Source organism: Pseudoliparis swirei, chromosome 11 (genome assembly GCF_029220125.1).
Source record: "Pseudoliparis swirei isolate HS2019 ecotype Mariana Trench chromosome 11, NWPU_hadal_v1, whole genome shotgun sequence".
Lineage (NCBI taxonomy): Eukaryota > Metazoa > Chordata > Actinopteri > Perciformes > Liparidae > Pseudoliparis > Pseudoliparis swirei.
In genome coordinates this window covers 3,942,936-3,968,750 of record NC_079398.1, presented here as the reverse complement: position 1 = coordinate 3,968,750, position 25,815 = coordinate 3,942,936, and the positions used below count along the sequence as shown (strand labels likewise).

At 43.9% G+C, this 25,815-nt stretch overlaps 2 protein-coding genes and 1 non-coding gene across 4 annotated transcripts; 2 read left to right on the top strand and 1 right to left on the bottom strand.

Annotated features, from left to right (window-relative positions):
* Positions 1 to 6,988: 6,988 nt before the first annotated feature.
* Positions 6,989 to 12,169, bottom strand: LOC130201426 (MAPK/MAK/MRK overlapping kinase-like). Of its 2 annotated transcripts, none has more exons than XM_056426427.1 (12): positions 11,831 to 12,169; positions 10,894 to 11,008; positions 10,445 to 10,534; positions 10,282 to 10,352; positions 10,066 to 10,144; positions 9,897 to 9,945; positions 9,614 to 9,792; positions 8,881 to 8,982; positions 8,594 to 8,767; positions 8,274 to 8,433; positions 7,992 to 8,186; positions 6,989 to 7,745 (listed from the first exon to the last, which is right to left on the bottom strand). In XM_056426427.1, the coding sequence occupies exons 1-12, from the start codon at positions 12,015 to 12,017 to the stop codon at positions 7,668 to 7,670; spliced, it is 1,479 nt and encodes a 492-aa protein (XP_056282402.1). In that variant the 5' UTR covers positions 12,018 to 12,169; the 3' UTR covers positions 6,989 to 7,667. The 2 variants fall into 2 exon arrangements, with proteins under 2 accessions (XP_056282402.1, XP_056282403.1); XM_056426428.1 differs by lacking the exon at positions 11,831 to 12,169 and adding an exon at positions 11,372 to 11,753.
* Positions 12,170 to 12,261: 92 nt separating this feature from the next.
* Positions 12,262 to 22,561, top strand: LOC130201425 (ribosome quality control complex subunit NEMF-like). The gene is made up of 32 exons (XM_056426426.1): positions 12,262 to 12,410; positions 12,510 to 12,578; positions 13,100 to 13,202; positions 13,319 to 13,444; positions 13,562 to 13,710; positions 14,401 to 14,468; positions 14,604 to 14,687; positions 14,819 to 14,892; positions 14,981 to 15,051; positions 15,161 to 15,236; positions 15,384 to 15,524; positions 15,671 to 15,879; positions 15,978 to 16,148; positions 16,237 to 16,300; positions 16,418 to 16,506; positions 16,585 to 16,688; positions 16,996 to 17,058; positions 17,165 to 17,277; positions 18,028 to 18,085; positions 18,210 to 18,268; positions 18,352 to 18,472; positions 18,558 to 18,813; positions 18,916 to 18,958; positions 19,098 to 19,147; positions 19,348 to 19,474; positions 19,846 to 19,923; positions 20,011 to 20,226; positions 20,320 to 20,355; positions 21,042 to 21,148; positions 21,685 to 21,728; positions 21,825 to 21,904; positions 22,259 to 22,561. Exons 1-32 carry the CDS (start codon positions 12,352 to 12,354, stop codon positions 22,334 to 22,336), a joined length of 3,186 nt encoding a protein of 1,061 aa, XP_056282401.1. The 5' UTR covers positions 12,262 to 12,351; the 3' UTR covers positions 22,337 to 22,561.
* Positions 22,562 to 23,931: 1,370 nt separating this feature from the next.
* On the top strand, positions 23,932 to 24,003 carry trnad-guc (transfer RNA aspartic acid (anticodon GUC)). The gene has a single exon. It is a non-coding gene; the product is annotated as a tRNA-Asp (tRNA).
* The last annotated feature ends 1,812 nt before the right edge of the window (positions 24,004 to 25,815 follow it).

The following is a 25,815-nucleotide window of genomic DNA, read 5'->3' as shown; positions in this document are numbered from 1 at the left end:
CATTCACAATTACTAATATTATTAATATATAAATGATGCACATAAACCGCTCTTAGTCTAGGCTCTCCCCTGAGACCTGTTTACCAGGGGCTAATGCCCCGGACAACGCAGCTCCCAGGATCACAAGCCTCTCAAACTCCTCCACCACGTTAAGGTGGCGGTTCACGGAGGAGATTTTTTGTGTGTGGAAAAACCTGAGCACCAGGTTAAAAAAAACCACTTTGATTAATTAATTGTTTTAATAGTAAATAAATTGTAATAATTTTGAATTTTGTATTGGAATTTGGATTTTGGATTTTGTGGGAAAACCTGAGCTCCAGGTTAATAAAACCCACTTGGTTAAACATATTTAGTATTAAAACAATAGATTTTTTTTGTGTGGAAAAACTTGAGCACCAGGTTAAAAAAAACCACATGGATTAATCAATTGTTTTAATAGGAAATAAATTGTAGTAATTTTGAATTTTTGATTTTAATTTGGAATTTTGTGGAAAAACCTGAGCACCAGGTTTTTAAAAAAACACTTGTTTAAACATATTTAGTATTAAAACAATTGATTATTTTTTGTGGAAAAACCTGAGCACCAGGTTAAAAAAAACCACTTGGATTAATCAATTGTTTTAATCGTAAATAAATTGTAATAATTTTGTATTTGAATTTGGAATTTGAATTTTGGATTTTGTGGGAAAACCTGAGCTCCAGGTTAATAAAACCCACTTGGTTAAACATAGGGTCGAGGCGGTCCTTCTGTGTGGAGTGTGCATGTTCTCCCCGTGGCAGCGTGGGTTCCCTCCGGGTTCTCCGGCTTCCTCCCACAGTCCAAAGACATGCCGTCAGGTTAATTGATCTCTAAATTGCCCATAGGTGTGAATGTGAGAGTGAATGGTTGTATGTCTCTATGTGCCCTCGATGGACTGGCGGCCTGTCCAGGGTGTCCCCCGCCTTCACCCTATGTCAGCTGGGATCGGCTCCAGCGACCCTAATGAGGATAAGCGGTATTGATTATGGATGGATGGATGGTTAAACATATTTAGTTTTAAAACAATAGATTTTTTTTGTGGAAAAACCTGAGCACCAGGTTAAAAAAACCCACTTGGATTAATCAATTGTTTTAAGAGTAAATATATTTAACTAATTTTGTATTTGGGGGGTGGGGGATCTGAGCACCTGGGTAATAGAACCCACTTGGTTAAACATATTTAGTATTTAAACAATAGATTTTTTTGTGTGGAAAAACCTGAGCACCAGGTTAAAAAAACCAATTGAATTAATCAATTGTTTTAATCGTAAATATATTTAACTAATTTTGAATTTTTTTTGTGGGAAAAACCTGAGCACCAGGTTTATAAAACCCACTTGGTTAAACATATTTAGTATTAAAACAATTGATTTTTTTGCGTGGAAAAACCTGAGCACCAGGTTAAAAAAACCACTTGGATTAATCAATTGTTTTAATAGTAAATACATTGTAATAATTTTGGATTTTGAATTTTGTGGAAAAACCTGAGCACCAGGTTAAAAAAAACAATTGAATTAATCAATTGTTTTAATAGTAAATATATTTAACTAATTTTGAAAAAAAAAAGTGGGAAAAAGCTGAGCACCAGGTTTATAAAACCCACTTGGTTAAACATATTTAGTATTAAAACAATAGATTTTTGTGTGGAAAAACCTGAGCACCAGGTTAAAAAAACCCACTTGGATTAATCAATTGTTTTAATAGTAAATAAATTGTAATAATTTTGAATTTTGGATTTTGTGGAAAAACCTGAGCAGCAGGTTAAAAAAACCACTTGGATTAATCAATTGTTTTAATAGTAAATACATTGTAATATTTTGGATTTGGAATTTTGTGGAAAAACCTGAGCACCAGGTTAAAAAAAACAATTGAATTAATCAATTGTTTTAAAAGTAAATATATTTAACTAATTTTGAATTTTTTTTGTGTGGGAAAAACCTGAGCGCCAGGTTTATAGAATCCACTTGGTTAAACATATTTAGTATAAAAACAATTGATTTTTTTGTGTGTGGAAAAACCTGAGCAGCAGGTTAAAAAAAACCACTTGGATTAATCAATTGTTTTAATAGTAAATATATTTAACTAATTTTGAGGGGGGGGGGGGATCTGAGCACCTGGGTAATAAAACCCACTGAATGTTGAATGAATAGCGTTTGTCATTCACACACTGATGGAGGATCTACCTCCATCAGCGCATCACCTGCCTATCAGGACTACATTCACAAACCGTAGTACAACTACAGGGGCAATGGCCGACCCCTGTTCCCCGTGACCCGTCGGCCGTGACCCGTCGGCGCTGCGGCCGACTCCCGACGGGGAACGGGAGTCGGCCGCATCGCTGACGGATGACCAACAGGTTACGGGGAACGAGTCGGCACTGGGACCAACTCCCGTGACCCGTCGACGCTGCGGCCGGCTCCCGACGGGGAACGGGAGTCGGCTGCAGCGCCGACGGGTCACGGGGAAAGGGAGTCGGCCTTCGCGCTGACGGATGACTGACAGGTTACGGGGAACGAGTCGGCACTGGGACCAACTCCCTTGACCCGTGACCCGTCGACGCTGCGGCCGGCTCCCACGGGGAACGGGAGTCTGCCGCAGCGCCGACGGGTCACGGGGAAAGGGAGTCGGCCGCAGCTACGGGGGCAATTTGGAGTCGAGTGTCTTGCCCAAGGACACATCAACATTGGCTACCAGAGCCTGGGAGTCTTCCCATGAACAGCGCTTTGATTCACACACTGTCACTTCCACACTGATGGAGGATCTACCTCCATCAGCGCAGCACCTGCCCATCAGGACTACATTCATAAACCGTAGATCAACTACGGGGGCAATTTGGAGTCGAGTGTCTTGCCCAAGGACACATCAACATTGGCTACCAGAGCCTGGGAGTCTTCCCATGAACAGCGCTTTGATTCACACACTGTCACTTACACACTGATGGAGGATCTACCTCCACCAGTGTGTAAGTGACAGTGTGTGAAACAAACAAACAAACTGATGGAGGATCTACCTCCATCAGTGTAGCACCTTCTGTCTGTCACGAGACTAACCACTTTTTATTCTCCTCCCTTCATCTTATTCTTCATCTTGTCCAGCTCTGTGTCTCTGTCCTTCATCTTTCTCCCAAAGCAGCCTAGAGTCCTCCTCTTGAGCCGGAGACAGACGTTCTCCAGGATCTGTCTTTCGTCTGTGAACTGCTGGATCTCTGACTCGTGGCTTTGTTGTTTCTGAACCAGGACCTGCTTCTCCAGCTCTAACCGCTCTGCCGTGTCGATCTGCTCCTGACACTTTTCCTCCACAGCTCTGCATTCTGAGAGCAAATTCTTAATTCTCGTCACCAAGCCATTTGCCGTCAGGGCGCTCTTCTCTTCAAGAGCGTCATATTTGTCCTGCCAGGACTGGTTGCTCTGGCTGAGCAGCTGCTTTTGGGCCTCAATTGTCTCAGTGAGATTGAGGATTTTCTCTTCCAGTTGGCTTAAGTGAACTCTGGGCTTAAATGTCAGTGTCTCGCAGCTCTTTCTTTCCAGGTCACACGCTTGTGTGCATCGGGCTGAAATAACACTCACCGTCTCCTCTTGGTTTTCCACAACCACTTGCTTCCCTTTTTTCTTTTTCTGCTTCGCCTCCATCTTCTTCTGCTTCACCTCCATCTTATTCTTCATCTTGTCCAACTCTGTGTCTCTGTCCTGCATCTTTCTCCCAAAGAAGCCTAGATTCTTCTTCTTGAGCTGGAGACTGACCTCCTCCAACATCTTGTTTTGGGCTGTGAGCTGCTGGACCTGCTCGGTCTCTGACTCGTGGTTCTGTTGTTTCTGAGTCAGGACCTGATTTTCCAGTTCCAACCGCTCTGTCTCGGCGAGCTGCTCCTCCAACTTTTCCTCAAACTTTTCCGTCATAGCAAGGCGTTCTGAGAGCAAATTCTGTATTGTTGTCTCCCAATAATCTCCTGTCAGGACAGTCCTCTGTTCAAGAGCCTCACATTTGTCCTGCAAGGCCTGGTTTTGGCTTTCAAGTGTCTGGATCTTTTTTTCTAGTGTCTCTGAGCTTTGGGACTTCTCAAAGAGATGTTCGTTCTCTTCCTTGAGAATATGAATTATCTCAGTTTTCTCATCGAGACGCATCCTCAGACTCTGGATCTCATCTTCAGAATGAAAAATAACCCATTTCAGATGGGCTATATGTTCGTGAGACAATGGAAATTCCCAAGATTGATATTGACCTTGAGGAGGTTCCTGAGGACGGTCCTGTGGAAGGTCTTGTTGATTGTCCTGAGGACGTTGCTGGCGACGACCGTGACGGCGGCCAGCGCCGTGTCTTTTGTTATTTCCGCAATCCATGAAGCAAAGTGGAGAGGCGCAGAGAGATATATGTATCCTGAAGGTTTCTGTGGTGAGTCTTTAACAAGACGGTTGTGGTGTATTAATGACTTTGGCGCTGGTTGTCAGTAATAACTTGCCGTGAGGATCCAGAGAAAAAAAGGGTTGAAGATGTGCCTTGGTTAGTTGGGTCTCTATAAGGAGGTTTCACCACAGAAAAGTGGCTTTGACGTGATGTCACAACATTCTATTCAATTCTGTTTGAAGATCAAAGGTCAAAGGCTTTGTGCTTGACTTCAAAATAAAAGCACAGGATTTTTTTTCTTAAATTCTTTTAAAGAAAAGGCGATCATGTCATTCAAGCTGGCGTGGCGTGCAGCATCCGGCCCGCGGGGTTTGTGCTTGACTTCAAAATAAAAGCACAGGATTTTTTTTCTTACATTTTTTTAGAAAGAAAAGGCGATCATGTCTTTCAAGCCGCCGCGGGCGTGGGGGGCAGCATCCGGCCCACGGGCTTTGTGCTTGACTTCAAAATAAAAGCACAGGATTTTTTCTTCTTAAATTCTTTTAAAGAAAAGGCGATCATGTCTTTCAATCCGCTGGGGGAGTGGGGTGCAGCATCCGGCCCGCGGGCTTTGTGCTTGACTTCCAAAAAAAAGCACAGGATTTTTTTTCTGAAATTCTTTTAAATAAAAGGCGACTGTCATTCAAGCCGCCGCAGGCGTGGCGTGCAGCATCCGGCCCGCGGGCTTTGTGCTTGACTTCAAAATAAAAGCACAGGATTTCTTTTCTTACATTTTTTTAGAAAGAAAAGGCGATCATGTCTTTCAAGCCGCCGCGGGCGTGGGGGGCAGCATCCGGCCCGCGGGCTTTGTGCTTGACTTCAAAGTAAAAGCATGAATGATGCAGATCTACTTAAATCACTGCAATGAGAGTTGCAGGATGGAAAGTCACAAAAAAAAAATCCCAACTCACTTCATTGCATCCCCCCTGCTTCCTCGCGCATGCAGCTGCAGGGTCTCCCTCTTTCTGGCTGCGTGGTCTCCTCCATGCTGTTAACTGGTATGACCTGATGTGGGAAGTGGGACAGGCCGGTAGTGTGAGGGCTGAGCATGTTGTAAATATGTTGTTAAAATGGAGCAATGACACACACTGTCAATGCTTTATTACCTCACCCAACAAGATGTGCTCTGTTTATTACCTTCGCAAAAATGCCGGAAGGTTATGTTTTGATCGCCGTGTATTTATTTATTTATTTGTATGCGTGTTATTCGCAAAACTCAAAAAGTATTGAACCGAATCGCATGCAATTTGGTGGGATGATTGTTTATTATCCGGGGACCAGTTGATGAGATTTTGGGATCGATCGGGTCAAAGGTCAAAGGTCATGAACAGGTCAAAATCTTTCGCAGAACTCAAAAAGTATTGAACCGAATCGCATGAAATTTGGTGGGATGATTGTTTATTATCCGGGACCAGTTGATTAGATTTTGGGATCGATCGGGTCAAAGGTCAAGGTCAAAGGTCATGAACAGGTCAAATGTTCTTGAATCGCATGAAATTTGGTGGGATGATTGGTTATTATCCGGGGACCATTTGATTAGATTTTGGGATCAATCGGGTCAAAGGTCAAGGTCATGGAAAGGTCAAACTCTTTTTTTACCATAGCACGATAAATTTTTGTCCAATTGGCATGCAACTAATGCCAAAATGTTCATAATTCAATGCCCAATCTTGTGATATGCGAAGGTATGCGCTCTACCGAGTGCCCATTCTAGTTTGTTTTAGTTTTATTGCTTTTTGTCAGTAGGGTTATAAAAGCAAAACTAGCCCCATTTATTTTTAATTGGCTGAAGGGTGTACCATGGGAGAACCTTTCCCATTTACATAACAGAACCATATTTTTCAGTTAAATTAACTTTGCCAGACATGGCCTTGTTCTGCGCAGTGCCATTTTGTTACTGTAGTGTGTTAAGCTCGATATCCACCCCCAATTCCATTCGTCAAACAACACTTTATGAGTTTTCAAAACAATGTGAGGAAGCTGCTGGAACCCAACATAACAAGAGATTTGTCCGGCTAATCTTAAGTGGTAAAAATGGCTCCTCGCTCCTTTGAAGAAACTAAATGAGCCTGTCAGGCAGAAATGAGGGCGGCCCTGGGGAGACAGGGGAAACAGGTCTTACTGGCCTGCCACCACTAAAGCACGGAGGCGCCCGTCAACCCTCTAGGACAGGATGTGTCTATATTCACGCATGATGACGACTCGATCAACAAGCGCCTTGTCAACTCCGTCACAAGAGTAGTAGACTTTGGATTTTAGAAGAAACAAAATTCAGCATGTGTGAATAAGTAACTGCCTTCAACTGCTCAGTAACAAGAGTGCATTAACTCACACAATTATACACTTGTCCATGTCATATTAAATCTGCTATTATAACTTTCTTTGTGCAAGTTTTTCTGATGAATACATGTTGGAGGAAATAACCCATATTTCATGAATCCTCTACCTGCTGATTGTGATGTAATTAAGGTTGTGCTCGAGAAACACAAACCAGTTTAGTTCCTGTGTGTTTTGTGCACACAGTTATGTTTTTATTCATTAATTTATCATGTGTGAGTCGAGGTTGTAAAATAAGACAACCACAACAGGTCCGAGGGTTGTGACGACTTTTTAAAAGGCACCCTGTTTCCGAGGAAGTTGACCACGTCACTCATCAAATATATTAAACCATTTCATTCAGAAAAAATAGAAAAAAAGACACGCGCGTTCAGTGTCCGGTTGGGCGGGGTGCTGGATCGAGGAAATATCTCACAGAATTAAAAACCGGCGGACCCGCACAGCCACACAGCGATTCCCTTGAAGTCGGCGTCACGCAAATCTGAGGAAATGCTTGGTGCTCAAAAATAATACACAGCAATAAAAATCCTTCCAACGGGATTAATCAGTTTCAATACCATTCCACTCACCATGGTAAATGGCTGTTATTGCTTCGCTGGTGTAATAGGCTCAGATTTAAGTATATTTCTTAACAGTTGTAAACATGTAACACCTGACTATTGTCAAGTAAAACTGAGGTCATAACCAAACTTCACTCTTAATCCAATGTAATCTTATGGACTAAAAACAGCTCGATGAGAGCAGTCACAACTGGGAATATGACCGGCGTGGCGGTGTTGATTGCATTTCTTGCCGTGCTTGTGTTGCTTCATAGATTTCAACATCTGGCCCGGTCCAAACATTGTCCCCTCCACAATTTGTTTAACAGTATCGGTCTATCCAGTTTTAGGAAGGACGTTTTCCAATGATCCGTTGGAAGTCTTTTTGATCCTCAGGAGCCTCCACGCTTCCTATCCAGAGGTGGAATGTAGAAGGTCTTGAAAGCCACGCGGTGCGACTCATCCCGGGGCTGTGAAGAGAGGAAGAGCAGCATGACAAATCAAAGCGCTATCGAGGCACTTTGTTTCGTGACTTGTTTAGTTACATTAATGTGACGTTCCTTTTGCTTCTTTTTTTTTTTTAACTCGTATGCGAGACAAAACCTGTCGGCAGTGTTTTAACTTAAGTTTCCCAGCGCCCTGGGCGGATGTGACTTCCACCGAAATGATTCAAACATGTAAAAAGCCGGATGTCTGCGTCGCACTCCGGATTTTACCTTCGCCAACCGCGACTGGAACTTTTTGGACGTGATGCTCGGCAGAGTGCCTCGGTGGGTGAATGCAGGCAGAGAGCAGACCGGGAAGGAGGAGGTCTGTGACCCGGGCCCGACCATGTTGAGCTTAGGTAGCTCCGTGGAATTTTGAGGGCCGTTCCGTCGGATCAGCGGCTCCACGACGTGCTTCGTGTTGTGCTGGAGAGGGAGGAAGTCGTGGACGGTACCGGTTTGGACTTATCGGCTTCAGACATTTTCACGTCAGTTGATTAGAACATAACTTACGCTTATTAAAGGGGTTTGCCTCGTGTGTCTTCCTCTCAGCTGCTTGCCGAGTCTGGCTGGGCGCCAGATGTGGTCTAAGGCGTTGTGTGTCCCGCCACTCTCGAGTCCATCCATAGTCACAGATACTCTTTGAAAAGTCTCGACTTTCTTCTCAGCCTGCCTGCGAGGGGAGGGGGGGGGGGGACAGCGAGATAGGAGTATTTCAAATTAAAGTTCTTTGTCTCCAGTTGGACTAACCAGCAGGCCGGTCAACGGTATCATTTAAAGTTGATTTAGTATGTTTGCAAGGTGAGGAATTGATTGTTATTGGCAAGATGTACCTGGTTTCCCTAAAGTATGTGTGCCGTAGAGCCGTTTCTGCCGTGATGCGTTCATCGGGGTCGTAGGCGAGCATCTGATAGAGGAGTGACAGAGCTGGAGGCGGGCAGTGAGGGACCAACCGCGAGATACCGCTTCCTTTTTTCGGGGGGAAGTTGAAATGTAGCGCTCGAGACCTGCCAGACAACAAGAAAAACCATAAGACGCTTTGGTTTTCTAAGCACATACAAAAATATATACACAGTCACAACAATGAAATCAAAGAACCCGTTACAGGAGGAACACCTACTGCTTTAACTTTTGGAGAATACTCAGATCTGGTGTCCCCAACACATCGTGGATCTTGGCGACCTGGTCCAACTCATTGGTTCCAGGGAAGAGAGGACGCAAACTGAAACACACAAGTATTTGACACTTGTTTGTGCCTGCGGCGGCAGACAGGATCAAACAGAGCGAAGAAAAAGATTGGTAACATTATATTTGCACACGTGATCAAGGACAACTCTGAGATGAATGTGTGTGACCTCATCATCATGGATCATGGAGGTCTGGATCGTGGAATATGACGACTACCAACTACGCCATGGCCCTGCTGAGACTCCGCCCACTCCTCTCTACCTCCATCTGATGGATCGTGGGGGTCTAGATCGTGGAATATGCCGACAACTATTCATCCACTCTGTCATATTCATTGTGTTGTTACTGTGTTTTCATTTGTGTGTATAATGATTCCTTCTGGTCACATGACATCTATTACACCTGTCCATCCTGGAGAGGGGTTCTTCACTTTTTCCCCCTGAAGGGTTGTTTGGGAGTTGTTCCTGATCCCATGTGAGGTCAAAGGTCAAAGGTCAGGGATGTCTGTGTACAGATTGTAAAGCACTCTGACACAAATTTGTAATTTGTGGAAATGGGCTATACAAATAAACTGAATTGAATCAGAGAATTCCTCTCCTGTCATTAACTCATGAACTGTCCTGTGGGTGTTGCAGATGAGACGTGCCCTTTCCCTGCAGAAGTACCTCATGATCTCAAAGAAGACACAACCAGCACTCCACATGTCCATCTTTAAGCCGTAGTACCCGTCAGTGAGGAGGCACTCGGGTGCTCTGTACCAGCGCGTGGAGATGTACTCCGTGTGCGGCGGCTTGGAGTAGACGCTCCGACACGAGCCAAAGTCGCCGAGCTTCAGACCGTTTTGCTGCAATGAGTACAAATTCATTTTTTTTTTTTTTACACGTGTATGAAATATTTGTATTTATTTTGATCGCTGTTAAAGCAAAGCGTGATAATGACGCAGCTCACTTTGATGAGAATGTTTTCTGGCTTCACGTCTCTGTGAAAGATCCCACAGCTGTAAAAACAAGAAGAAAAACAGGACGTGAAAAAGGAAAACGATCTCGACATAGTTATGAATGTGTTTTTTTTTTTTACGTTTCCCGCTTCGTGTGACCCGAGGTGTTTTCATAACTACCTGTGCATGTGTTCAAGTGACTTGCACAGCTGGTACATGTAGTTCTTTACTGTAGTATCAGGCAGTGGCGTTTGTCTTCCTGCAAAGGATGAAGAAGCGCTATAAACCCCACAATTCACCCAAATGTTTCCAGAAAGTCCACTGTACACCTTCACGTTCCCATCCATCCCCAGAATGACTTATTACATGCTTGCACTCGGTAATACTTGCACTTACCTTGTATGAACTCATAGATGTTCATCTCCATCAGCTCACAAATCAAAGACACAGTTCCAGTTTCTTTGTCACTGAAACATTGTGTGTTAGATTAATATGACACGGCACATGAAACTAGGTCGAGCCGATACGATAACATGTGAGACAACACTGGAGTACTCACAAAATCAGTTCATGGAGCTGGATGATATTTGCATGAGGGCTCAGTCTCTTCATTGCCTGGACTTCCCGCAGATTGTTGGCCTGCTCCAGACTTGATGACAGATGACATGTGCACTTTTCATTTGACAGGCGTAAACATGTATTATCATTAAATGCGAGTAAAATAACTGCATCAAACAAATAATCAATATAAATGGATAATGTACACAAGATAAATGGCATATTTAAATGGGAAAGTTCATGTTGCACTGACAACTCAAATTTCATCCAGAGACATCTATTGTTACCTCACCACTCTAAGTGGAATGGCGGAGTAAGTCGACATCTCATAGGATACTTAAGGCAAAGGGGGAGTTCATCTTCTGACTCGTGTTACAGGTGTCCAGAATAGAGTATGGTCAAATGCACCACGAGGGCCTATATGCACAGGACATGTTGTACAATACATACCTGTTTATGGTTTGCTTCATGGTTTTACATGCGTAGAACTTCCCATCTTTCAGGCTCTGAGTTTTCAACACATCTGAAAATGTGCCTTCCCCAATTTTCTTGATTGTTTTGTAGCCTGCAAGAAAAAAAGAAGAAAAACAAGACTGATTAAAGGGGAAATTATTAGGGAATACGCGATTGAAATATTTTAAATAAATATCTGGTGAAACCATTTCAGCGATTGTTTGGTCTTCAAAATGTCAGAAAATAATGATTTCCAAAAACCCAAAGCTGACATATTTAAATGTCTTGTTTTACGCAAAACAACAACAAAAAACAAGAAAAAGTCACAACGCCAATGGTCAAAAGCCACGTATTTGTTTAGTTATTTCCTTAGGAGACACACTTAAGTCACAGCTAGCTCCTCCAGAGGTTAAACAGCTGGCGAGGGAACTCTTCGGGGAGAAAGCTCAACGTGTCGCGTTAAGTCACAACTTACGATGCATTCCTTTGTGTCTCAGCGGGCGCGCGCACGTCGAGTCTTCACCCCACGCGCACCTGTCATGTCAACGGGGTTTTAAATGTACGGAGATTTTGTTTTTTGCGAGAGTCAAAAGGAACAGAAAGTCTCAGTTCGGGTGCTAGCTATTAGCCCCGCTAGCCTCGCGACGGTAGCCTAGCCCTGTTAGCTGACCGTCGCCTTGGTAACGGAGAACGCCTTCGCCCTCCGCTCTGACCCGAGGAGGGAACTGGAGACTCCCGTTGAACGTTTGACTCTCTTCCGCCGCACCGCGTAAAACAATGGAGTTTAGAAAGCAGCGACGCAGCACAGCATGCACTGCCATGTATGACAATAAAATCAAGTTAACAAAAAGAGCTGTCAAGCCTTTTTATTCGCCGCAGGCCCAGATATTTAACGCGACGGTGTTTCTAGCAGCGGCACAATGAGCCGCCTTACCTTTCTTCCAGAGGTGGGTCGTGGCCGTCAGGTCAAGTGTCCTCTCGTTAGACTGCGGATTGTTGTTCTGCATATCAACGTTGAGCGGGCCCCTTTTGTTCCGATCGATGTTAGGTGGTGTTTTGCATGCATTTCGTATGCTTGCCCTGTTTTTCACGCCTATAAGCCAGTTGGAGTAGTGCATCATTCGTGCACTTTAAATGCTCTAGAGTCGACCATGAGCGTGCACAGATGTAGAAACGGCCCACCGGTCCACTGCGTTCATGTCATAGCACAACGTTACTCAGCACCAGTTTCTCCCATTCACAATCAATGCATTCTATTCGCTAATGTCTGTTGTGTGGAAAAGGCGTGGACCTGCTTCGGTTTTTTGTTGTTGCTCCACTTCGGCTTCCGTAAAAACGCGTCACTTGTGCGCATGCTCAGTTGTGCCTTGCGTGTTTTCCCTGCTGAAGTAGCAGCTAGCTGCTAGCCATGTCAATTCCTTCGTGTTTCTACTTGTGGTCCGTCTTTCCGTCAGCATGAAAACAAGGTTCACCACCGTGGACATCAGGGCAGTTATTGCCGAGATCAGTGCTAAGTAGGTCACACGTTATTAGTCCCAGCCGAGTGGCTAAGCTAACCACCGGTAATGTGGATGTGTCCATACAATGTTGATCATGCGTTTGTTCTTTCACAGCTACCTTGGCATGAGAGTAAACAACGTGTATGACATCGACACCAAGACGTATCTGATCCGTCTGCAAAAGTAAGGACAGTTTGAACAACTTTCTCCACAAGTGTAATGGTGTTTCCATTCTCGTAACGCTCTCCAGTAAAGTAGCAGCACCATATAAAGATGAATTATTACAAATATAGAAACTTCACTCAAGTTTCGGGTTTAACATTTTAAGTAAGGAAGTGTTTTCATGATGGGATTCAAGTAACGGTGTCGATGTAAAAGTAGCAGAGTGGCCCAGTCACTGTTAGTTTATTAGCTCACCATATGCTAAATCTAAATCTCTTCTTATACAATAGCTGTCATAAATACAAAGTATTTTCTAGAGAAATGTGAGTAGGTGAAGTATCATGTGGCATGAAACGGAAGTAGCGTACCCTCAAAATGAAAACAATTACTCTAAATATACTTGTGTTATATTCCACCACTTTCAGTCACTCTGTATAACTTAGTGTCACATCTTGAATAACTGAATAAATATACTTGGTTATCTTCCACCACTTTCAGTCACGATGTATAACTCTTAACTCGGTGTCACATCTTTGTCTCAGGCCCGACAGCAAAGCTATTCTCCTGATTGAGTCTGGGACCCGGATTCACTCCACGGACTTCGAATGGCCCAAGAACATGATGCCTTCGGGCTTTGCAATGAAAGTAAGATATTTAAAATAGATAAATATCTCGCGCAAACTTCTTGTTCTTGTGAATTTCGTGTATTTGCTTATGTTGGTTGTAATACAACTGAATGTTTAAAGCCACTTTCTCCATAGTGTCGAAAGCACCTGAAGTCCCGGCGGTTGACCCATGTTAAGCAGCTTGGGATTGACAGGATTGTCGACCTCCAGTTTGGCTCCGATGAGGCTGCCTACCACTTGATTATTGAACTGTATGACAGGGTGAGAAAACATACGGATGCATATATCACACTTATGATCTTCTCAGCCTGGACCCAGAACATGACATCAATACACATGTTTGTGTGTATTTGTTGGTTTGTCCATATCCATCTTCAGGGTAACGTCATCCTCACAGACTATGAGTTCACCATCCTGAACCTCCTGAGGTTTCGTACAGTGGATGCAGAAGATGTTAAGATTGCCGTGAGAGAGCGGTACCCCGTGGAGAACGCCCGACCCCCTGAACCTCTCTTCAGTTTAGACCGGTAACGGCAGCTTCACATGTACTTGTTGAGTTTGTGCACTCGATGGACTTCCATCACAATTCAATAAACGTGTATTAAGGTGCGTTCACACCAAAAGCGAAGCGATTTTTCGCGGCGCCCAAACCGCGTGAGTTTACTCGCTCGACCGTTCGCCGTGTTCTCGCCATAAGCGGCGAGACGCTCCGCGAGGGGCGGGGCTTATCTCTGTGTCTCGTCTCCGTAAAGGCCGTTATCATCTTCTTCATCCACCATGAAGAACTAACCACTAGTTCTGCTTTATACTTGTCGTGGACATCCCACACACTAACGCCCTCGTGTTTGGGTTCATGACATCACCCGTAGGCTCACTCAGCTCGGTCACTTTCACCGATGAAGTTACTGTTACGCCTGAAAGACTTCCGCTTCCAGCTACGAGAGCGGAACTCAAGAGCCGATTGGCCCGAGTTACGAGATGACCGCCTCAAAGTTGAAATATTTCAACTCGGGGCGAAAATTGCGCCGCTGAAAACGCGTCGGCCGCATCGCGTCGCCCCAAACGCGCCGCCTGGGAAAATATCGCGTCTATCGCAGCCACGCGCGTCTGTACGTTGACTTTTCATGGGATTTGGTCGCGCGTTTCGCTTTTGGTGTGAACGCACCGTTACTCTTTCCCAGTGAAAACACAATTATATCCTATTCCTCTTTTTGTAGCCTGACTGAGATCCTCAGCTCAGCACCGAACGGAGAGCAAGTTAAAAGAGTCCTGAACCCTCAGCTTCGTAAGTAGCGAGGCGACCGTTCTGAAATGCTGAACTGAGGCAGACGCACTCGAGTTTAAATGTATTATTTTGACTTCATCATGTAAATGAACAAACTGAACTTTGTTTTGTGTTTTTTTCCAAACGCACCTCCAGCTTACGGAGCGAGTCTGATAGAACACAGTTTGATAGAGGTGGGACTGCCGAGCTCCATCAAAGTGGACGGTCCAGTTGATGCAGGTATAAATAAATACAGGTCGCTGGTTGATGGTCTATTGCCGTAACAGACCAGTGGATGAAGTGGTTCTAGTTTACGATAAAAAAATGATTTCTGTAAATAAATATCGTATTTTTTCTGATTGCTTTTTCAGTTGCACCTAAAATCCTGGAAGCCCTGCAGATTGCAGAAACCTATATGGAAAAAACTGAAAACTTCAGTGGCAAAGTGAGGGCTCTCCTATTAGCATTTAGTTCCTTGACATTTTGTAATTGATTAGTTGTATTCACAAACTCTCTGCTCTGTTTAATTCAAGGGCTACATCATTCAAAAGAGTGAGAAGAAACCGAGCTTAACTCCGGACAAACCCAGTGAAGAACTGCTCACGTATGTCTGTTTGGTTTAACACACAATTTGTACCTAGACCCACCTTTTTTCTAGCGTTTTTTTATTTGATATATATTTGTTAATTCATTTACCTCAATGATTCTTTCAGATATGATGAATTCCACCCATTCCTCTTTGCCCAGCATAAAAAGAGCCCCTATTTGGAGTTTGATACTTTTGATAAGGTAATCATTGGCGTGGCTGCTCAATCCATCATCTCTTTATTACTTGATGCTTATTTCGGAAATAATATTGATCCTTTCTTCTTTACAATGTGAATTCAAACTTCTGGCGTGAACGTTGTGTGAATCCAATGTGGTCCTCTCGCTCAGGCAGTGGACGAGTTCTACTCTAAGATGGAGAGTCAGAGGATTGACATGAAGGCCTTGCAGCTGGAGAAACACGCGATGAAGAAGTTGGACAATGTGAAGAGGGACCACGAGCAGAGGCTGGAGGCCTTGCACCAAACACAGGTCAGCATTACAGTACAACGACTCCTGCTCTTCCACCTTTATCTATTTGTGAGACGGGATTGTCGGTGGCGCAAATGGACGTTCGGTCGTCTCATCGCAACACGGCTGATGTTAAATAAAGTCTTGTCTCGTCTCGTGTGTTGCAGGAAGTGGACAGAGTAAAGGGCGAGCTGGTGGAGATGAACATGTCTGTGGTGGAGAGGGCGCTGCAGGTGGTGCGCAGCGCGCTGGCCAATCAGGTGGACTGGACTGAGATCGGCATTCTCGTCAAAGAGGCTCAGGCGGCCGGCGACCCGGTGGCCTGCGCCATCAAGGAGCTGAAGCTGCAGACCAACCACATCACCATGCTGTTAAAGTGAGAACGTCTGAGACCTGAAGGCACACAGGCCGCTCTGATTGTTGTTGTTGATGCACCATTTGGCTCATGTGTATCCTGTTTTTTTTTCCATCCAGAAATCCATATATTTCTGAGGACGACCAAGCAGAGGAAGAGAAAAAAGATGTGGTGGAGGAGAAAGGGAAGAAAAACAAAAATAAAGACAAAGGACAGAAAAAGTTGCAGAAGAACAAGCCGACGCTGGTAGATGTGGATCTTGGCCTGTCGGCTTACGCCAACGCCAAAAAGTAAGTGTCCATGTATTCTTTCAGACAGAATTCGGCATTCTGTGGTGGTGCTTCTACAGCTGATGGACCCTGTCGCTGTGATTTCTAGGTACTATGACTTCAAGCGTAGTGCTGAAAAGAAGGAACATAAAACTATGGAAGCAGCAGGCAAGGTAAGAAAGCTGTTTTATTTGCTTTTTCTGCTTCTGAGGATCATTGTTTAGAACCACATGCACGTCCTCGCACTTTTGTACACTGTTAAATGTTCTTCCACTTTCATGTCATTCAAGGCTATGAAATCTGCAGAGAAAAAAACCCAGAAAACACTGAAAGAGGTGCAGACTGTGACCACCATTCAGAAGGCCAGGAAAGTCTACTGGTAGGCCTCTCTCAAACACACGAGCCCAACACAGTGGAGCCCAGTGGAGCCTTTCATCCGTTTCTCCCCTCTTGGCAGGTTTGAGAAGTTTTTGTGGTTCATCAGCTCCGAGAATTATCTCATCATCGCAGGAAGAGACCAGCAGCAGAACGAGATCATCGTCAAACGCTACCTCCGCGCGGGTAATACATTAACTTCTAAATAAATTAAAGCTGGACGGTTTGCAACAAACTAATGGAACTTTTATATGTTTATGAGTGGAGAATGCAAAGTCGCCGGATATATCATTAGGTTGGGGGGTGAATATTCTTATGCATGAATATAAATGCTTTATTTAATTTCAAGTGTAAAGTAGACTGAAAGAAGAATGAGCTATTTCATCATGTCAGAGTGAATCAAAGGCTATACTCTTAACCTTTAAAAAAAAAAGTGAATTCCTTCAAACTGGAGCTGTTTATCCTCTAATTTGTGCCTTTTTTACTTTGTCAGGGGATGTTTATATTCATGCCGACCTCCACGGAGCGACCAGCTGCATCATCAAAAACCCCTCAGGTCCACCTGTGCATTTCATCCCCTATCTGATCCGAGGCTTCCAGTTCCTGAACAAACCCGATTTGACTTGTTCCACTTCTTCTCCCCGCCTCTCTCCCGGCTGCAGGCGTCCCCATCCCTCCTCGTACCCTGACCGAAGCCGGCACCATGTCGGTGTGCTACAGCGCTGCCTGGGATGCCAAGATCATCACCAGTGCTTGGTGGGTTCACCATCATCAGGCGAGTCATCGATATCCGGCAACTAAATGTGCCAGCTTTTTTCATGTTTTTTTATTTTTAGATATTCATACTTGTATCTCTTAAACACTGATTACAGCTACAGTTTTATATATACCTATGTAGTTTATAAAATACAATGTATTATTATCATTATCCATATTTTTTTGTCTTTCAGTCATCTTTTTACCTACTTTTTATGGTCCATAGACTTTTTATTAGTCTACATTCCTTACGGTGTTGCATACTTATCAGGGTTCGTACGGTCATGGAAAACCTGGAAAAGTCATGACATTTTAAAATGGTCATTTCCAGGCCTGGAAAAGTCATGGAAAAAAATTAAATCATAAAAGTTTGGGAAAAGTCATGGAAATGTTGTTATATCCACATGTTCATTTACGAGTTTGAAATAATTCATATGTTTTTTTTTTTAAAAGACGCTCAAAAACGGACAACATTTTCTAAATTGTTCATGTTTATACTGAGATTTCAGTTTGGTCGTGGACATTTGGTTTAAAGTCACGGAAAAGTCTTGAAAAAGTCACGGAAAAGTCCTGGAAAAGTCCTGGAAATCCATTGGTCAAAATGTGTAAGAACCCTGACTTATGGTGTTCATATACTAGTGGCAATAAATTACAAGTATAAAGTGTGTGATCGGACATAATACAGACTCGGTGTAAATCATGATGACATTGATGTAGTAGAATTGTTGGCATTATTTCACATCAATGAGCGTCTTTCATCTGTGTTCAGGTGTCTAAGACGGCTCCCACTGGAGAGTACCTGACCACTGGAAGCTTCATGATCAGAGGTGGGACACACTCGCGTGTCGCGTGTCTCCGTGTTCTCGAGCACCAGAGCGACATGTGAGACGTGTATCTGCTAATGTCGTCCGTCTAGCAGACGACCTAACATTTTACGTCTTGCTCTCCCAGGAAAGAAAAACTTCCTGCCGCCCTCTTACCTGATTATGGGCTTCGGATTTCTCTTCAAGGTAAACGCCGCCGTGAGCGGCGAGGACACGTGTTTCACCCTTTTGCCTCCAGACATGTGGGTTCCACGCTCGTCTCCGTGCAGGTCGATGAGCAGAGTGTGTTCCGGCACCGAGGGGAGAGGAAGGTGAAGACCATCGAGGAGGACGTGCGGGACGTCTCGTCGAGAGCTGCCGAGCTGGAGGAGGAAGAGGAGGAGCTGATAGGTAGCGCACGCAAAAGGAACGACTTGAATCGCAGCCTGAGCGACGACTGGAACCGGGCGTCGCGGCTAACTCTGTGGCTTCGCAGGCGACGACAGCAGCGATGAAGAGCCGGAGGAGGAAAGAGAGGCAGGAGATGGAGGGATGAAAAAGATGACCGAGAAGCTGGTCGGGGGGGATGATGGTGCGAGTGGAGAACTGGCCGCTGTTCCCGAAGAGGACAACTTGGAGAAGAGTGGAGAGGAAGACGGCGAGGAGGACATGAAGGAGCCGAAGAACGAGCAGAGCGAAGAGTTCAGCTTTCCGGACACGACCATCTCTCTGTCTCATTTACGGCCCAGCAGGTAACGTCACCGTGGCGACGACGCCGACACTGAGGATGTCTCACGGTTCAATCATTGCACATCACGATGGATGGTACTTAATGAGTCTCTCCTGATTTCTAGAAATACTCAGAACCCGGGTTTCAAAAAGGATCCGAGCCCTCAGGTAATTTGTCGCCGTCTTAAGTTTTGGATCATCTTTTATATGGATGGTTTTCTTCTATCGCGACTTCTCGGTTTCATCTCGGCGATGTCATGATGGCGTCCCACTTCATACTCATGTTGACTCATTGATTTCTGTTCAGGTTGAGGTCGACTCCCAGGGGAGGGAACACATGGCTGCCAAGAAAAAAAGGTAATGGAATAACAGACACAAACTTACATCCAACATGTACCTCTTCCTGTTAAGCTCCTCCCACAAACGTGAGAAGCTTTCAGCAGCAGGTAGGAGACATGTTGTTGGTTTATGAAACGAAACGTAATGTGTGTTTATTTAAAGTGCTTTATGTAATTCGTATGTCTCTAATTATCCGGTGTTTTTGTCTTTCCCACTAGAGAAGACAAGAAGCAGAAAAGGGAAGATTGCGACGGAGAAGAGAAGACCGAGATGCCGTCAGCTGACCAGGGATCCAAAGGTGGAGGAGGAGGTTCCTCCCAGCAGCCGCTGAAGAGAGGTCAACGGGTGAGAGGAGTCCGATAAGATAAGACGTTCTGCTCGGAGGATCAAATGTCATAAAATTCCAACAAATCAAGTATGAGTTTGCAAAATCTTTCCACGAGAGATGCGACATACCAAAGAAGAAAAAAATATACACGAAGGGATAAAACCATAGTAAATGTACATGGGATTAGGAGGAAAAGAACACCAGTATATTTATACAAATTATGAGGAGGAACATATTTTTCTTTTCTTAATTTTGTGATTTTTTTTGTTATCTCAAAATGGATGGATACAGTATTCGTCTTTTTAAACAATACCGTCCCTATTGTGATATATGTCCTAGTGTGTTTATTGCTGTTTTTGTGCGTCTTCGTTCCCTGTCGTCACCTCAGAAAAAGTTGAAGAAGATCAAAGAGAAGTACAAAGACCAGGATGAGGAGGACCGGGAGCTGATGATGCAGCTGCTTGGGGTGAGGACCAATCAAGAAAACTCCCCTCCGCACGGTCGTCGCTCCGTTCTGTCCAGTGACACCGCCGCAAACGCTTTTCTGCCGTAGTCCGCCGGTGCCCCGAAGGAAGATAAGGATAAAGGGAAGAAAGGAAAGAAGGGGAAGGGGAAGGGCAAAGAGGAAGCGGTGAGGAAACCAGCCTCTCAGAAACCGCCCCAGAAAACTCGCGTTGAGATCGTAGCACCGGAGCCGGCGGCGGTGGTGGAGGGTGATGAGGAGAGGCCGCCGGGAGAGGAGGAAGGTCCGGCTGAACAAGAGGACAAGGTACGAGATCCAATCCCAGCGTCTGAGATGTGCTCCATGTGTGGAGGAAAAAGATGGTTTAGTGTACATGTTGAATGGTGTTCTCTCTTTCAGGAAGACGAGGTGGACCAGGACAACCCCGGGGCGGAGGTGGGTTCTGAATGTGAACTTTTGACTTCTTACAGTTAACAGAAAACTTTATTCCCTCTACGATGTAACTACAGTATTTTAATAATTTAAAAAAAAAACATTTTGAGGATAAATGAGTGTTTAGTGTGATGGGAATTTTCTATATTGTTCATTGTATTCTCTTATGTGAAAGAAACAATCACTTGTGGAGACAAATTCTAACAGAGGACAGGATAAAGCCATACAGGTGTTATAATTCACAGGATCTTTCTCTTGAGTATCCTCATAAAAGGGACCTGATCACTTGATTGATCACCGGGTGATTGGATCATTTGATTCCTCATCAAATGACCTGAAGACAAAAGTCTCCTTCTGGGTGGGGGAAAAAAAATGTGCCATCACATTAGTTAATTAGTTAATGAGCACATTAGTGTGCAGGAGTCGTCTCACAATTGTGAACTCCGGTGCCCTGGAGGCGACGTACAAACTCCAAAAGGCTGTCGCCGGCATCGTGTTTGGAAAACATGGTGGAGCAACGCGGCCGACTGTGAAGAGCTCCCCGTTTAGATATATGAAGGGGTCGTTCTAAACTAACAAAATTCTAGAATTCTTAGTTTCAGGTGATTATGATGCAAATATATTTATGAATGTCATATATAATTCCTGCGACCCTTGAACGCACCAGTAAGTTTCCCTCTGTGCTCCAGGAGGCAGAGACGCTGCTCACCTCCCTGTCGGGCCAGCCTCACCCTGAAGACGTGCTGCTGTTCGCCGTGCCCGTCTGCGCTCCCTACACGGCCCTCTCCAACTACAAGTACGTGCAATTAACCTTTTAAAAATATATATATATTTACATTTTATTAGTGTTCAGAATCTCACGTACACATTTACATTTTTCAGATTCTATGTAGAAAGAGAAGTTAAAAAACAAAACAAAAAACACATATACAGATAAAGAAACAAAAACAATACCATAGTTACAAAACTATAAATAAAGCAGGGAGAAATCATTTTCCATAGAGTAAGAAATACAGTCAGGCCGTTTATCTGCGGCATAGTTGCCACTTTTGCCAGCGCTTAAGAAATGTTTCCATTCTTTGGTTAACATGAGCTGTCATCTGCTCCATTCTGTAGATTTCGCTTACAATGTCTCTCCATGATGTATTTGTAGGACACTCTGGTAATCATTTTCTGTATAGTCTTTTTACTGGCCACCAGCATTGCATTTATCAAGTGTCCCCTTTCAGCCAACTTTGAGGTATATTTCCAAGGTAGCAATTCACATTTTTTAAAGTGTTTTAAGAGGCAAAGGAAGGTTGCCGGGGCTAAATAAGTTTGTTTCGTTCACAGACACAAGGTGAAACTGACACCAGGTGCTCAGAAGAAAGGAAAAGGTAATAATAGTGATGCATTAGAATATTCAGAAAGCCTTGGCTGAATTATTTTTTTAAAACTGATTTTAAAACTATATTTTTTGTTGTTTGTACCAGCTGCTCGTACTGCAGTGTTCAGCTTCATGAAAGCCAGAGACTCCTCCACCAGAGAGAAAGACCTGTTCCGCAGCGTCAAGGTAAAGAAGTGCACTGCTATTTGTTTATGACATATAGTATTACAGTATGATCTCTATTATTTAATTTAAGTCGTAGCATGTCATAAGTCGGAAGAAGTCATGGTATGTCAAAAAAAATATTACTTAATTATATATTTACTGTTAACAAGTATTGTTGAATGATTTACAAAAATTACAAGAATAATCTGCACTTGATTAAATAATTATTGATCAAGCTTAGCTTACTTATTAAAATTATTTGTTGCATGTAGCTTTGAGATTTGGACCAAATAAGAAATTTGAAGTCACTCAGTTTGTTTTTCTTCGTTTCACAATTGAAACCGTTTCCCCCTCTGATGTCGTCCCGTGTCGCAGGACACGGATCTATCCAGAAACATGCCGGGCAAAGTGAAAGTGTCTGCTCCCAACCTGCTGTCGGTCAAGAAGAAATAAGAGACGGATGAACACAGCTGGGAGACTTCACCCGAGAGCTCTGATCACAGTACAGTTCCCCTTTCAGGAATAATTTCATTTTAAATATTGATTGTATTTGTTGCCCAACCATGTAAATGAACAGAAAATATGTTCATGTGTTTATTCTTTGTACGAATGAAAATGATGCGTTGTATTCGACAATAAAAAAACACCAAGGGAAATAGAAACAAAGCCCGACTGACATGAGACGTTTCAGTGCAACGTGGCTCAACATCCAATACACTCGGCGTATTTCCATTCCATTATCATCAGGGTCGCAGGGCGCTGGAGCCGATCCCAGCTGACATAGGGCGAAGGCAGGGTCACCTGGCCAGGTCATCCAGGGCTCACATAGAGACAGACAACCATTCACACTCACACCTATGGGCAACTTAGAGATCAATTCACCTGCTGCATGTCTTTGGACTGTGGGAGGAAGCCGGAGACACACATAGACAGACAACCATTCACACCTACGGGCAATTTAGAGATGAACCTGAACTGCATGTCTTTGGGAGGAAGCCAGAGAACCGACGCGGCCACAGGGAGAACATGAGGACCAAGACGTGGATAGTGGGAACTCACTGACAGCCAATGAAATTGCAGTATTACACGTTAGTTAATTGTAATAAGTTAGAACGACTTACTGTTTGACATAACGGTGGAGAGCTCCAGAGTCGGTCCTTCTCACGGCAGAGTGAATGAGAGACGAAGGAGGGGGAGGAGCTTCACTCTGAAAACAGCGCCACTGAGCTGCGAGTGGCCAGAGATATATTACATCGGCGATTTTCGACACCGCCATAGAGAATGAATGGGAAGCTGTTTAGGGCCGTTTAGCTCAAGAATCCCCGGTCCCGGAGAGGGCGGAGACCGGGGTTCGATTCCCCGACGGGGAGAATTTATTGCTGGTTGAGCAACTTTTGCCATTTTCATTCAGTTTTCCTTCATGTTTGCAGAAATAAAAACTGAAGGACCAAAAGAAAAGATTAAAGAAATATTGAGTTTCGTTAAATAGACGGTACGGGAGAAAACAAAGCTGGAGAAGGACCGCCACCTGCTGGAGAGGTACTGCCACCTGCAGCGCACACTGCATGCGGCGGAAGAGCAGGGTTCGATTCCCCGACGGGGAGAATTAATTTACTATCTATACTTGTATATTATATTATTATTTTTGGTAAATTGGGATCGTCACTTTTTGAGATCAGTTTTTGCACGCAAGATAAATCGGTAATAATTCAGAAAAACAAGTATATTGAACGAAATAAAACACAAACAATACAAAACTAAGTTACAAGAAATAGATAAACATAAAAATAGTATAGCATAGTATAAACATTCCCTCATGGAGGGATTTTGACTATCTGGACACATGGAGCTGAAACACAGTAACAACTCATTTGAAAAGATAAGTGAGTTTTTCCAAAAGATTTATCAGGAAATTCAGCTCTGATGTCCTCAGATAAGTAAAAAAATACAAGTTATATATATAGCCTAATGCTCATATGTCCCATATGACTGATGTATCTTATATTGTACATATAAGAGGGTTGCCTGCGGTTTAGGAATACTATCCCTCCTCGTTAGTATAGTGGACAGTATCTCCGCTTGTCACGCGGAAGACCAGGGTTCGATTCCCTGACGGGGAGAATTTATTGCTGAAGATTTATTGTTCCGAGGCTGACGAGCAGTTTTCTTTCATTTTTGCAGAAGTAAAAACTGAAGACACAAATCAAAAGGAGAAAGAAATATTGACTTTTGTCCTGCAGAGCACAAAGCTGGAGAAGAACCGCCACCTGCTGGAGAAGTACCGCCACCTGTGTGTGTGTGTGTGTGTGTGTGTGTGTGTGTGTGTGTGTCCGTCCACCAGCAGCTATTCAATTCAGTTTATTTGTATAGCCCATTTTCACAAATGAGAAATTTGTCTCAGAGTGCTTTACAATCTGTACACATAGACATCCCTCTCCCAAAACCTCACATCGGATCAGGAAAAACTCCCAAACAACCCTTCATGGGGAAAAAAAAGGGAATCTATCTATTTATTTAAATATATAAAATAAAAATCGTATTGTGTCATTAGACATAAACCTAACGCACATGTGTCCTATATTGTACATATAGATAATGTACCTGTTTCATAGGAACACTATCCCTCCTAGTTAGTATAGTGGACAGTATCTCCGCCTGTCAGACCGGGTTTCGATTCCCCGACGGGGAGAATTTATTGCCGGTGGAGAAACTTTTGCAGCTTTCATTCAGTTTTCTTTCATGTTTGCAGAAATAAAAACTGAAGCCACGAATAAAAAAAAAGTAAAGAAATATTGACTTTGGTTCTGGAGAGCACAAAGCTGGAGCAGTACTGCCTCCAGCAGCACGCGGAAGACCGGGGTTCGATTACCCGACGGGGAGAATTTAAAACCTTTGAGTTTGATCTTGAAGCAACAAGAGAGGAAAACGCTGGACCTTAACATGAATGAATAATTAATAGTAACACAAGTGTTTGGCCTGACTTCTTTTCACTTGAGACTCACAGAATCTGGTGTTGCTGTGACTTTACGATCTGAAACTTGATGAGTGTAACCCTAACCCCGCACGGATGGAGGCAGCATGTTCTCTCCGTGGCAGCGACAGCACTAGCCACTACACCACCGTGCAGCTCACTAGATGACAATGCTACCGGAGACCCTTTGAAAGCCTCTTTCAGAATAAAGAACCAACACATTTCCACAAATATATAAATACAGGAATACATCCATACCGCTTCATCCTCATCAGGGTCTTTGGACTGTGGGAGGAAGCCGGAGGGAACCCACGCTGCCACGGGGAGAACATGCTGCCTCCACGCGGGAGGACCGCCCCGACCGGGAATTGAACCCACGGCTCTCTCGCTGTGAGGCGACAGCGCTAGCCACTACACCACCGTGCAGCCCAATACAGGGACACATGTTTTATATATTTTGCCCTGACTCTTGGTAATACCTACAGGATGCACCTTTCACTTGCGAAGGGATGCATACATAAGTTTATACTGCTGCATGTCAAGCAATGTCATTTAATTTTCTTAATTTTAGCAAGACTAATTCAATTCAGTTTATTTATATAGCCCATTTTCACAAATTAGAAATTCCCCTCAGAGTGCTTTACAATCTGTACACATAGACATCCCTGACCTTTGACCTCACATGGGATCAGGAACAATTCCCAAACAACCCTTCAGGGTAAAAGGTCAGAACCCTTGAGGAGAGAACAGAGGAGGATCCCTCTCCAGGATGGACAGGTGTCATAGATGTCATGTGACCAGAAGGAATCATTACACACACATTAAAACACAGGAACAACACAATGAATATGAGGGAGTGGATGAAGAGTTGGTAGTCGGCATATTCCACCATCCAGAAAATGTATAAATGTTCACATCTTTGTGGTTTTATTTAAAGTGATTGAACGTATTATTATTTCGT